Raw genomic sequence first — 13,018 nt, 5'->3', positions numbered from 1 at the left:
TATATATATATATATATATATATATATATATATATTATATATTATAATATATTATAATATATATAATATATTATATATAAGTATATAATATATAATATTATAATATTTAAATTCTAGTATTATAATATATTTACTCATACCTAATATAAAATATTTTTCAAATAAGAAAATATATTTTCTCATAGAATCTCAGTTTTTTCATAAAAGCAATTGTTTACTTCAATAAAAGAATTCAAGTTAATTGTCTATTTGACAATAATAATAATTATTGTCTATTTAAATAAAAGAATTTATGGTGACTTCTCCTCGCCATATCGACGTCATCGTGATTTTGTGTTCTTCCTGGGCCCGTTTGATCCAAACGCGCGCGTTTGGTCCGATTTCGCAATAATATTATAAGTACAAATGAATCAGCGACGCTCCCCGAATCGCGCTTACGCAAACGTAGTGTGGGTGTGGGCGACATTTATTCGCCTAGTGTCGCCACCCTGCGTGACTGGCCTCTCTAATTGCATCAATTTCGGCGAATGTTAATGAACGCGTACATACGCCGCGGCTAATTCGACCCAATTGTTCGCGAATTCGAATGCAAGTCGGCCGCATGGCGCGTCACGTCCAATTAAGAGCGATTTCCGTCATAGAATCGACTGGTGCTCGCTCGTGCCAACGGTGTGGTCGGCGCAGTTTCTCCTGGATAATCGAGCGAGCGTGCGTGCGAGAGAGAGAGAGAGAGAGAAAGAGAAAGAGAGAGAGAGAGAGAGAGAGAGAGAGAGAGAGAGAGAGAGAGAGAGCAAGGGAGAAAGAAACAGACAGAAACAGAGAAAGATCGACATCAGGATCGAAGCGACACTTCTTGTCGGACGATCTGGATCGCACCTCGGGATCTCCGCGCACCTCGAATTCGTTATTTCCAATGCAGCCTGCGTTTCCTGCTTTGCCTTGCGTCTGATTTTATCGTGTGCTTCGATTTGTTGCGCCCGAAGAAGAAGAAGAAGAAGCTCGTGATAAGCAAACGCTATAAGATAAACACGAAACACGAGAAGAAAAGCGATCGCGTCAACTCGAGTCAAGAAATAACGCGAGGAAAAATCTTTGTTGTCTACATACTTCCTCCCTTATCTCTTGCCGCAGACGGAAAAAACTCGGCAACGTTCATCAGATTGGGGAAAGCCCGTAATCGGAAAAATCGCGATGGATCGCGTGTTATCGCGCGCGGGATTAAAGACACCCGTCATCAAGGCATCGTCAATCGACAAGATCGTCTTTCCACCTTCCCGGTCGGTTGTGTGCGACAATTGTAACAATTAATTACGGATGACGCTCGTCTTTATCATCAAATCGTCTTTATCATCAATTTGTCGTTCAAGTAAGAACAATAAATTTGTATGATTTTGTGTGTCTGTGCATTGGTGTGCGTGTCGACGATCGTGTCGATTGTATATCGATGATGAGCTGAGAAGTGATATTTCGTCCCAGATAGCAGGAGCTTCTGCACAAGACGTCTTTAAAGTGCGTAGCAGAGACGTCTGGAAAAGTATATCAACAGAAAAGTAGTCAAAGAATAAGTAAATATTTATTTGATGGATACACACACACGCTATAGTAGTAACCCCTTATAGAAATATCATACTAAGAATCATTGATAATTACTTATTTTCAGTATTAAAAAATACTGGATAATAAGTAATTATTAATGATTCTTAGTATGATATTTCTATAAGGGACGTATTTGCTCAAACCTAAATTCTAATTTTTAAATTTGAATAAAATAAATAATAGCTTCCATGTGGAGAAGCTAAGGTTTTAAGAAAAAGTCCACTTTCTTATTTGGAAAATAATTTGTATCAGTATAAGGAAATATGTTATTATAGTATCGATCGAATAAATATTTTGTATTGCTTAAATGTTTATTTTTTCAAAGTGCAGAACGTTTTCAAGACGTTGTCTTAAAGACGTCTTTTAGAAATTTCTGCTAACTGAATTCATTATTATTATTATAGAGTAAACGGGAGGAAACTTAATATCCTTTTGAAGACACAATGCAGATATATACTTGGATATGCATTATATACACTTGCATATGTCACGTTTAAAAAAAATATCTACAAATTGAACAGCAGGAAAATATTGTAAAATTCAGAAATATGAAATGTCTGAACAGAATTTCCCAGTAAATAATTCTATTTTTAGACACGAAGTCAAAAAAAGAGAGATGGATAGATAGAAATAGAGAGAGAGAGAGAGAGAGAGAGAGAGAGAGAGAGAGAGAGAGAGAGAATTCTAAGTCTGCTGAAAATCTGAATATGGTGATTTTTGCAGACACGAGATATAATTTCTTGGCCCCAGATGGCAATATCTTGATCATCGTTTACGGTGCAATATCCTGCAACGTTGATGAATTTCCAAATTGAAAATCCTTCATTAAGTTTCATATTCGACGGACTTTGACGCGAATTGCGCAAATTAGATCGTGATCACCTTGAGCGCGCTGAAAGCGGTGCTAGATCGTGTAAAGTAAAAAGAGAAAGCTATCGGGACTCTCGTAAAAGATAGATCATTGTTGCGCCGATTGGCGGAGCTGACAATTCGCGAAATCCGCGCGCGGTATGTGGGCAAGATAATTCGATGTTTTGCAGACGCATGTACACACGCACAGACGCCGAAACACAGGCAGGTTGTGCAGTCGCAGAATTGCATTAGTTCCGCACGGGGATTGGCCGTCGCAAAGCGCCCACGTTATTCATTGTGCGGTAGATGAAGTAACAATTCGAAGGCGAGAGTGGATAATCGTGTTTGAGAAAGCGTGAGTATGCAAAATTCCCTGTCTCTTATCATAGTCGCACTCGTGCATTGTGAAAGATTGTGATTTTTATTGAACTCGCGGTCACGCGCTTTTTCCGCTATTAGCATAGCGCCAGCGATTATCTCGCTGCAACTTCAGGTGAAATCTTGTGGTGAGCACAAGTTAAATCTAATTTTACGGAGCGAGAGACTCGAGTTAATATTATTAGATAAAAGGAAAGAAAAAGACGGAAATGCTTGTAAGAATAATTATTTAACAGTATAAGTGCCTCTAAAACGCATCTTAGAGACACCTTCAAAACGTTTGAAACAAATAGCACGTCTTTTAGGCGTCTCCAAGATTTGTATTAATAGTAGTCACCTGAAACTTGTCCTATGTGAGATACTCAGATACGAATTTAGAGCTAGAACCAAGTTTTTCAGTTGAATCGCAATTACAGGTATAACATCACGAATATCGTACATTCAAATGAAAAATTCTAATATAACTTGAAATTTAGATCTGAGTATCTGACTTAAAACAAATTGCAAGTAAACTCTATTAATACGAGCCTATATATAAGAGGAGATTTTTTTCAATAGTAGTTTAAACTTAGATTTTAATTTAAACTCTGTTTTAATAATATGTTTGAGGTTCTCGTACAGAATTTAAACCACAATTAAAAAATTGAAAAATTAGGCAAAATTATACCGTATTATCAATCCTTTTTTTAACTTGAAATTTATCTCAACCAAAGTGTTCTATGCTTTGAGTAGCATTGTACTAAGTGGGAAACGTGGCAAGATGGTATCACAAAATTAATTCCAAATTAAAATTAGTTATTTAGATAGTAAAATAAATATATAAAGGCGTAAGCACGCTCGTTGGGTGCTCTGAAAATACGTGGGTTACATTTCAAAATGTCTTTTTTGAGGAAAATTTTATCCATAACAATAAAATCGCTCCGTGTCTCTTATCATAGTCACATTCGCGCTACTTCCTCTATTAGCATAGCGCCAGCGATTATCTCGCTGCGACTTCAGGTGAAACGCTGAAAATCCATAACACATAAGAGAAGAGAACATATAAGTGAGAACTATAAATTTTCAGTGGGACTTTCCTGAAAAAGAACGTTTTGGAATGCAACCGATTCTGCGACGTTTAACGATAATGTCGTTATCGTTATGTTGTCGTTGTGCAACTACAATATACAGAAAAGCTGCACGACGATAACATAGCGATAACGACACAGTAATTAAGAATTACAGAGTCAATAGCGAATAAACTCCTTAACTATAAGGCCTGATCTACAATAGATGGAGTAAAAAGTAGGAGCAGGAGTAAGACGAAATGGAAATAATTTATTTCGCTTACTCCCTTACTTCAGCTTTTACTACTTAATTCAGACTTACTCCATGTGACTCCATGTGATATAGACAGGCAAACTTTTACTGGAGTAAGGGAGTAAGCGAAATAAATTATTTCCATTTCATCTTACTCTTACTCCTTACTCCATTTATTGTAGATCGGGCCTAATGCGTCGTCTACAATGGCAGTAGAAGTAGTAGTAAGAAATAAGCAGTAAGCAAATTAACCAATTCTATTGTCACGATTCAAGAATAATCGATTGTGATTGGTCCATTTACTTATTGCTTATTTATTACTACTACTCCTACTGTCATTGTAGACGACGCATAACTTCTATAACTCCCTAACGCGAATATCACGCGATGAGATTCAAGTGAAATCGCGGCGGACGAAGGTTAGGTCTAATTCGCGAGAAATTCAAGTTGTGTATTGATATAAAGGAGAAAAAAGTAAAGTTTAGCCGATTACTTGTTGCGAGTGTTCGAGGCAGCGTTCTCTCGAGGTGGAAGGCCTCTTCGACGAGCGATATTTCGACGATAATTCGTATATTTTGCAGATTCGATTGCAGACACGCGGCGCGCTTTTCTCTTCATGGGCGGCGGCAAATTCGAGACTTGGCCGAGTGGCGGCGCGCGTCGTCCCGACGCGTCGACCTCGCTGCGGCAGAGCAGCGCCATTTCCGCGTTTCTCTGCTTCACGTGCGGTGCTTGTTTCGTCTTGAGCTTGATCTGCACGTGTCTGGCGACGTTGGTCGTGCTGCTGGACCAGACCGTCGAGGCGGCGAGCTATCGACACGGTAAGAATACGCGAGATAGATCCTCCACGCGAAAACGACAGCCGACAATCGTCGCGCGAGTCCCATGACTGCTCGGCGGCAAGTTCATGCTTTCCGTGCTGCGTGAAGTTGGCGCGACACCTCCTGGCATTGCATTGATCAATGCCGAAGGTGTTTGGCTTTGGTACATATGTACGTTTGGATTAATCGAAATATTAAAAACTTTCGTAAAGACGGTGGAAGATAGCGAGAGAAGGATGCTCGGCATGAGTCCGTTAAGATCTATCGAATGAGCGATCTATCGAATGGATGATCTATCGATGACTTTTCCGATGGATGATCTATGAATTCTTCGGGATTGAGTCCTTTAGGACTTGAGCAACTTTCAAAATCTGTCTTTCCTTTATGCTCTATCCTTGATTTTTACTCGTCCCTGAAACATCCTAAGAATCACAAAGTCATCAGTAGGAAAATAATCCTTTCGGAAAAATGTTGGGACGATTCTTCCTCAGAAGTTCGAAGCTCGATTATCGATTAGGCGAAGCCATGAGTCCACTTTAAATCGACATACGAGCGATTGGTCGCACCAGTGTTCGGATCTTGTATCAGCTGATTAGAATGGTGTTGGGAAAAATCGTAGGATTACCTGGAACCAATATTTAAAGAGAGAGAGAGAGAGAGAGAGTATCAGCTGATCGTGAATAAAACGCGCTCGACAAGATGCCCTGTATACGACGGTACGTTCTTTTTTCTTGTGGCAATGCGACGCGAATAATTATATCTTATCAGTGCCGTATTTTATCGCAAAGATCGTATTACTAATAATCTACAATTAGATAGGTTAGACTTCGAGAAGATTCTCATGCCGCATCGAGACTCGTCGCTCTGAATGTCCTTTTAAACTTCTAGGCTCGACCAGTCGGTAAGGACATTAATTAAATGTTTGTTTCGACCTGTGCTTTGGCAAAGTCGTCTTCGCATACCCTCATTGGTCGTATCAACATGTGAGGTCAATCAAGTTATCGAATAATATGAGTGGAATAAACATTATCTTCTAAAAATTGTTACTTCTAGATTATGTAGTAAATTTAATCTCACACCTCTTTTCTCTCTCTCTCTCTTTCTTACTCTATATCATATAGAATTATTTTGTAGATAATAACATAAAGGGTTAATTCTGCTTGTAGATTCAAATAGACCAGAGCCATTCACAGTGATGGGCAAGGACATAGAGTCTGATGTAAGCTTCCGGCTGCCAAAGGAAGTCAAGCCTGTACATTATGATCTTTTCCTGCACCCAAATCTTCAACAAGGCACATTTTCCGGCAACGTGACCATTCTCCTTGATGTTCTTGATAGGAGAAGGACCATAGCTCTTCACCAAAAAGGCCTCAACATCCAGTCTGCGAATCTGACTACATATGATCGAGAAGAGAACTTTGAGATCGAACTCTCCTCTATCAGTAAACCCACAAAGTATGAGATCTTTGTGATATCTGCCAAGGATGAGTTCAGTTCAGGATTGTACAACTTGAACCTGAAGTTTGATGGCAGTCTTCAGGACAAAATAGTTGGCTTCTATTCCAGCAAGTACAGGGATCCTCAAAATAAAACTAGGTAGCATTATGTGTAATTTTAACAATATATACTATAGTAATTTGTGAGGATTACTGTGAGATAAATGCAAAAACTTCTCATAGAGACTGATACGATGAAATGGATTAAAATTCTAATATATCTTATATCTTATATATATCAATCCACAGGCTCATTGCTACTTCCAAATTTGAACCAACTTATGCTAGACAAGCTTTCCCGTGTTTCGACGAGCCGAGTTTTAAGGCAGAATTCACGATAAAGTTAGTTCATCCCACAGGTGATTGCTATGGTGCCTTATCCAACATGAACATAGAGGTAGGCAGACACTTTCTTCCAGTCGATTGTTGTTGCGATTATTAACGTCAATGTCAATGTAAATCAGTATCAGTAATATCAATAATATTAGTATGTAAATCAGCATCAATAATATCAGTAAACATCATTATCAGTAACATAACATCAATGTTAAAATTTCTTACTGAACAGTGCAGTATAATGTGTGTGTTGTGTAACAGTTGTTGAGTGGAAAGTTATAACATTGATATAATGTTACTGTTGATTAGTTGGAAAACAGTTCATCCAACGATTATTTTATATTCAAGAGTACATTGGTGAACCAACCAGCGTCTGGTCTGACGACAGTGAACTTTGCAAAGACCGTGCCCATGTCGACGTACTTGGCATGTTTCATCGTCAGCGATTTTGTGGCTGTAACCAAGATGGCGAAGGGCTTAAACGGTCGAGAATTTCCGATCAGTGTTTATACTACAAAAGCACAAAAGGAAAAGGGATCTTTCGCCATGGATATCGGTGTGAAAGCTATCGAATATTACATAGACCTATTCCAGATAGATTATCCATTACCGAAACTCGGTAAGCATGCAGCAAAAATGTACAAGTCAAGTTCGATTTGTCGTAGATTTGTTGTAGATTATTGTTTTAACACGCTCTGCTTCTTCGTAGATATGGCTGCTATTCCGGATTTCGTATCTGGCGCCATGGAAAATTGGGGTTTAGTGACTTACAGAGAAGCAAGACTTCTTTACGATAACGTTACGAGCTCCACCGCGACAAAGCGCGATATCGTGAACGTAATCTGTCACGAATTCGCTCATATGTGGTTCGGAAACCTCGGTACGTGCTTCTATGCAGCTTTAACTGCCACATTATATTAATTGTGAATAAGAACATACCATATCTTTCCTCTACAGTCACATTAGCCTGGTGGAACGATTTGTGGTTAAACGAGGGTTTTGCAACATTCATGTCGTTCAAAAGTGCCGATACCTTTCTACCAGACTGGGGATTTGTTAGTCCTTTGATAATAATCTATACATATATCATTAAATGTCGGTAAGAGATATTCAGAAGAAAATGCTCTTTCCAGATGGAACAGTTTCTCATTAATGAGATACATACCGTATTCGTAACCGATGCGAAATTGAGTTCGCATCCTATAGTTCAGACGGTCAAAAATCCAGATGAGATAACAGCCATCTTCGACGAAATAACATATCAAAAGGTAAATTGTTATATGGCGTAAAAATTATATTGATGTTTCTTGACCTTTTACTGAGATTTGTTCGAACCTTTTCAGGGGTCATCTGTGATTCGCATGATGGAGAATTTCATCGGGCCTGATATTTTCTACGGTGCAATCACCGCCTATCTGAATAAGTATGCCTATCAGAATGCAGAAACCGCGGATCTCTTCAATATTCTGCAAGACGCAGTCGGAAATAAGATAAACGTAACTGATATTATGAACACCTGGACGCGGCAGAAAGGCTTTCCTGTTATCAACGTGCGAAAATCCGGGAACTCGTATGTGCTAACTCAGAAACGGTTCCTGGCTGATCCAGATGCCAAGTCCGATCCCTCGGAATCGGATTATGGGTGAGCTCTTCAATCTCGAAAGAATAACCAAGAAATTTATTACTAATAAAGATATATTGTTAAAAATAACGTACATTATGTGTGTGTGTGTGTAGATACAAATGGACAGTACCCATAACTTACATCACAAACAAGAAGTCGCAACCTATTCTCGTGTGGTTTGATAAAGATGCAAATGAACGTAAGAATTTTGATTTTACAATTTATTCGTAAAAAACGTTCCGTTTTTGTAAAACTTACCTTTATTTTACAGTGCTAATCGAGCTCGATGAGCCCACCGAGTGGATTAAATTCAACGTGGATCAGGTTGGTTACTATCGAGTTAATTATCACCTGGAGGATTGGAAAACTCTCTGTAATCTACTTCGGGACGCTCATAAGGTAAATTCGCATAACTCCTCCACGCATTAATTTCTTATCCTTATTATACAGATTTGTTTTTTGCTTTTTCTTCAATTAAGTTCATCAAGCATCTTCTAATTGTTCCGCATTTTTGACTGCAGAGATTATCGGTATCAGACCGTACGAATCTCTTGGAAGATGCCTTTAGCTTAGCGGACGCCAGCGAGCTCGAGTATGGCATCGCGATGGATATAACTGCGTATCTTCCAGAAGAGAGTCACTCCGTTCCATGGGCGGTCGCGAACTCGAAACTGACAACAATCGACACTTTATTATCCTCCACGAATATATCATCAAAGTTCAAGGTAATATAATTGATTCGAGTAGATGTAGATGACGTTTCATTTATTTATTTTTTAAGGTATCTTATCAACGCTTTGAATTTGATCATTCTACATTAATAATTATTTAATTCGGTGCTGCTAAATTTCAATAAGGTGAACTTTACTTCTCAAATATTATTCCAGAATTACGTGAGGGATCTCGTGGATAGCACGTACCACGATGTAAGTTGGGACGTCAGTGATGCCGAAGATAACGTGATGCTGTACGTAAAACAATCTAAAGCAAAAGTGAATATAACTTTATATAATTTAATAACTTTCTTCTCTTTATGGTTGTCCTCATTGACAGAAGATTGCGACCGACGGTGCTTGAGCTCGCCTGTACTGTGGGTCACACGGAATGCCTGGACGAAGTTGGCGAGATCTTCAAGAAATGGATAAGTGACTCCAACGATACGCGACCGCATCCCGACATTCGTCAACTTATTTACTACTACGGTTCGTCTACCGATCTGCTTGTCGACTTTCTCTTTTGTCTATCACATCTTTTAACGCTACATTCACTTCTCTTTAGGTATGTATCATGTTGGGGATGAAGCGAAATGGAACGTGATGTTTCAGCGATTTGTAGACGAGACCGATTCCAGTGAAAAGTTGAAGCTGATGATTGGATTAGCAGGCATACGGTCCAGTTGGATCTTGAGCAAGTTAGTATCCCAATTATCAACGATCTTTCACATCATTCCTTGCGTTAAAAATCGAATATTCTGTTTTTTCTTTTGTCTTTTAATTCCTTTAATTTCCTTTCATGTCCTTGACTTTGTTTTTTAATTTAATATTTCCTTTTCTTTCAGATTCATCACTACGGCTACCGATGAGAATTACGTGCGCGCTCAAGATTTCTTCCGTTGTTTAACTACAATCTCGAAGAATCCTGTCGGCACACCGTTGGTGTGGGACTGGGTGCGCGCGAACTGGCAATTCCTGGTGGATCGATACACATTGAACGATCGATATCTCGGTCAACTCATACCTGGTATCACGAAATCCTTCACCACGGAAACGAAACTGAACGAAATGAACGCCTTCTTCGAAAAGTATCCCGAGGCTGGCGCTGGCGCGGCTAGTCGTGCGAAAGCTCTCGAGACTGTTTCGAACAATATCAAATGGCTCGCGCGGAACAAAGATAAACTCGGCGATTGGCTGAACGAGCACACACATAGCAACTAAATTCTTCAATGGTAAACTAGCGTGTTAAACGTGTCAAACGAAAGCGCCAAAGAACTTCTCATTGCACGAGACAGTACTTCGAGGAAAAGGAGGCTTGAAGTCAAACTGTAAAATTTTTCTTAAAGGACGCATAAAGGTAAATTAATCGAGATTTTTTATAATATATAATCTTTTACACAAATATTGTGGCGAAATTACAATGTAAGATATTGCTATATCAAATTGTGTCTTCATTCATATAATTTTTTAATATAAATAACGTTAAATTCTTATTAACGGACGTATAAAGATAATTAAAATTTTTTATAATATATAATATTTTAAATAAGTAATGATAAAATTTTAATATAGGATATTGCTACAATAAATTGTAGTTTTATTCGTATAATTTTATAATATAAATAACGCCGCCGTGAGACAAATCATGATGTTAGATCAGGGAACTTGCATTTTTTACGTTGACCATAATTCGTGATTGAAAGTGTTAATCTGTTACATAATCATACATATGTAATATGATATAAGACATAATATAATGTAATATTAAACAAACGACAATATGTGCCTACGCTGGACACAAAGATACCAGTCTGCATTTTGTGCGAGTCGTTTTTTATATATGTTTACAAACAGCCTTGTATAGTCAGAGATATATACACAAGTTTATATGCAAATATAATTCTGTGATCAAACGCAAGCTCGCTCTTGCGCCGCCAATCGCTCGTTCGCTGTCCCCGAAATCACTCGCGTTTTGGTCCCGAAGAGATAGTTTCGCGCGCGAGAAGTGAAAATTCGGTGAAGGTCGGGTCCGTTATGGCGTGCGATTGTTACGATCGTTACGATCTACTTCTCGTGAAATTGCTTTAATGCGCACTCAATTGACCGATTATTGCCGTAAATAAAGTAACTCAGACGCCAAGGGTTTTAATTCGTCGCGATACACAGCACCCGCACGAGATCTTCGAACGAGAAAAGAAAGAACGAAGACCCGTCTCATACTGAGATCCGAAGTATACTGAAAGAAATCATCCGATAAAAAATTAACAAACGTTAACAAATATTAACAAAAATTAACAAATATTTCCGATCAAAAGACCGATGAATTTTTATACTCGATCAGGAAACATCCGATGAGAAATGTTGATTCATATTTTTTGATCGGTTTATTTGATGTAATATTATTATATGATCCGAATGATAGAAGTATCCGATTAAACTTAATCGGATATAAAGATTGATCGGAATTTGAAAATATCCGAAATCGAAAATATCTGTTAATTTTTTACCGGATAATTTCTCTCAGTATAGCCAACATTTCTGCAGTTGTATTTTCGCGCAAGCAACTTTTTAGTCGCTAAAATAGTTCAGTTCGTTTCAATTTGCGGCGATCAAAGATATTACGGAAATTTTGTTCAGACAATTCTTCGCGAGATTACGGACATCGAATGGCAAAGCAGGAACATTTCCGTGAAATACGGTTTGTGTAACGAAAAACACGATGAAAGGCTGTGTGAGTCGCTTTTCGTTTTATTAGTACTACCAAGTGTGGCAAGCAAATGGAATTCGACGCGCAAAGCACACGATACCCAAATCCGAGACACAGAACAGATCCTCAAACCGCGCTCATCGACTCGACATTACACTATAAATAAAATAACGTTTTCGTAACACATAATTCTACAAGTGAGCCACTAATTTAGAACGAGTAGTAAAGAGAAATTAATGACTCTCTTTCTTTATTTTTTTTCTTTTCTTCTTTTTTTAGAACAATATTTTTATGCTAATTTACACTCAATTCATATTCAGATTTGAATTCAGAATTAGGTGAGGGTTTCTCACTTGAATCGCGATTGTGGATATAAATATCATATAATTCACATATAATATCACATATATCATATAATTTAATCATAAATGTCACATATATCATATAATTCAATTGAGAAACTTGAATCTAATTGCAAGTAAACATGTCTCGCCTGAGACAAGTTTTAAATGACAACTATTGATACGAGTCTAAGGCCCGTGTTAATAGTCATTACATGAAGTCACATGAGACTTCTCCCACATGAGATACTCAGCTATGAATAGATATGATATTCAGATTTAGTGTTAGATTCGAATTTTCCACTTGTATCACACAATATATGTGACATCACATTTGCGATCGCAATTCGTGATCACATTTAAGAGATTCACATTTAAATTCAAATCTGAGCGTCTCGTCTAAAACAAATTTCAAATACTACTATTAATACGACTCTAAGAGAGAAGAGAGATAAGCCATAAGTAATCATTCGATCGATGAACGGAAAAATTCGAAGTGAAAAACGAGAAACTACGTTCGCGCTCGCGAAAAATTCTACTTGTAAGTCCGATAAAAATTCCGCGGCTAAGTTCCTCCCCCTCTCCAGTGTAACGTAGATAGATTTTTAAAACAATATTTTTCTGCTAATTTACACTCAATTCATACTCAGATTTGAATTCAGAATTAGAGGATTTCTCACTTGAATCGCGATTATGGATATAAATGTCACATATATCATATAATTTAATTGAGAAACTTGGATCTAATTGTAAGTAAACATGTCTCACATAAGACATGTGTATACAATTTCAGTTTCGTGTCACACACGGAAGAAAGAAACATAATTAGCCAAGTTATCTGCCGGCACCGAGCCT

At 38.0% G+C, this 13,018-nt stretch overlaps 1 protein-coding gene across 11 annotated transcripts in view; it reads left to right on the top strand.

Annotated features, from left to right (window-relative positions):
• LOC116841901 (glutamyl aminopeptidase) overlaps window positions 1-11,255 on the top strand; it is a 12,707-nt gene extending 1,452 nt beyond the window's left edge. Inside the window, exons 1-17 of one of the 11 annotated variants that reach the window (XM_032810370.1) lie at window positions 798-1,366; window positions 2,637-2,803; window positions 4,707-4,946; window positions 6,113-6,542; window positions 6,692-6,839; window positions 7,127-7,397; window positions 7,488-7,658; window positions 7,736-7,833; window positions 7,912-8,046; window positions 8,122-8,420; window positions 8,516-8,601; window positions 8,674-8,801; window positions 8,924-9,127; window positions 9,290-9,369; window positions 9,456-9,604; window positions 9,681-9,813; window positions 9,961-11,255. In XM_032810370.1, the coding sequence (XP_032666261.1) occupies window positions 4,742-4,946; window positions 6,113-6,542; window positions 6,692-6,839; window positions 7,127-7,397; window positions 7,488-7,658; window positions 7,736-7,833; window positions 7,912-8,046; window positions 8,122-8,420; window positions 8,516-8,601; window positions 8,674-8,801; window positions 8,924-9,127; window positions 9,290-9,369; window positions 9,456-9,604; window positions 9,681-9,813; window positions 9,961-10,336 (2,913 nt within the window). In that variant the 5' untranslated portion in view covers window positions 798-1,366; window positions 2,637-2,803; window positions 4,707-4,741 and the 3' untranslated portion in view covers window positions 10,337-11,255. Of the gene's footprint in view, window positions 1-797; window positions 1,367-2,336; window positions 2,804-4,706; window positions 4,947-5,459; window positions 5,663-5,761; window positions 5,935-6,112; window positions 6,543-6,691; window positions 6,840-7,126; window positions 7,398-7,487; window positions 7,659-7,735; window positions 7,834-7,911; window positions 8,047-8,121; window positions 8,421-8,515; window positions 8,602-8,673; window positions 8,802-8,923; window positions 9,128-9,289; window positions 9,370-9,455; window positions 9,605-9,680; window positions 9,814-9,960 lie in introns of those variants that run through there. The other 10 variants (XM_032810371.1, XM_032810372.1, XM_032810373.1 and 7 more) reach the window with 10 other exon arrangements.
• The last annotated feature ends 1,763 nt before the right edge of the window (window positions 11,256-13,018 follow it).

This window comes from Odontomachus brunneus, unplaced genomic scaffold (genome assembly GCF_010583005.1).
Source record: "Odontomachus brunneus isolate Ranch 3 - 2012 unplaced genomic scaffold, Obru_v1 Obru_scaffold_019, whole genome shotgun sequence".
Lineage (NCBI taxonomy): Eukaryota > Metazoa > Arthropoda > Insecta > Hymenoptera > Formicidae > Odontomachus > Odontomachus brunneus.
Note: the sequence above shows the minus strand (reverse complement) of the source record. Positions and strands in the feature narration are given on the sequence as shown.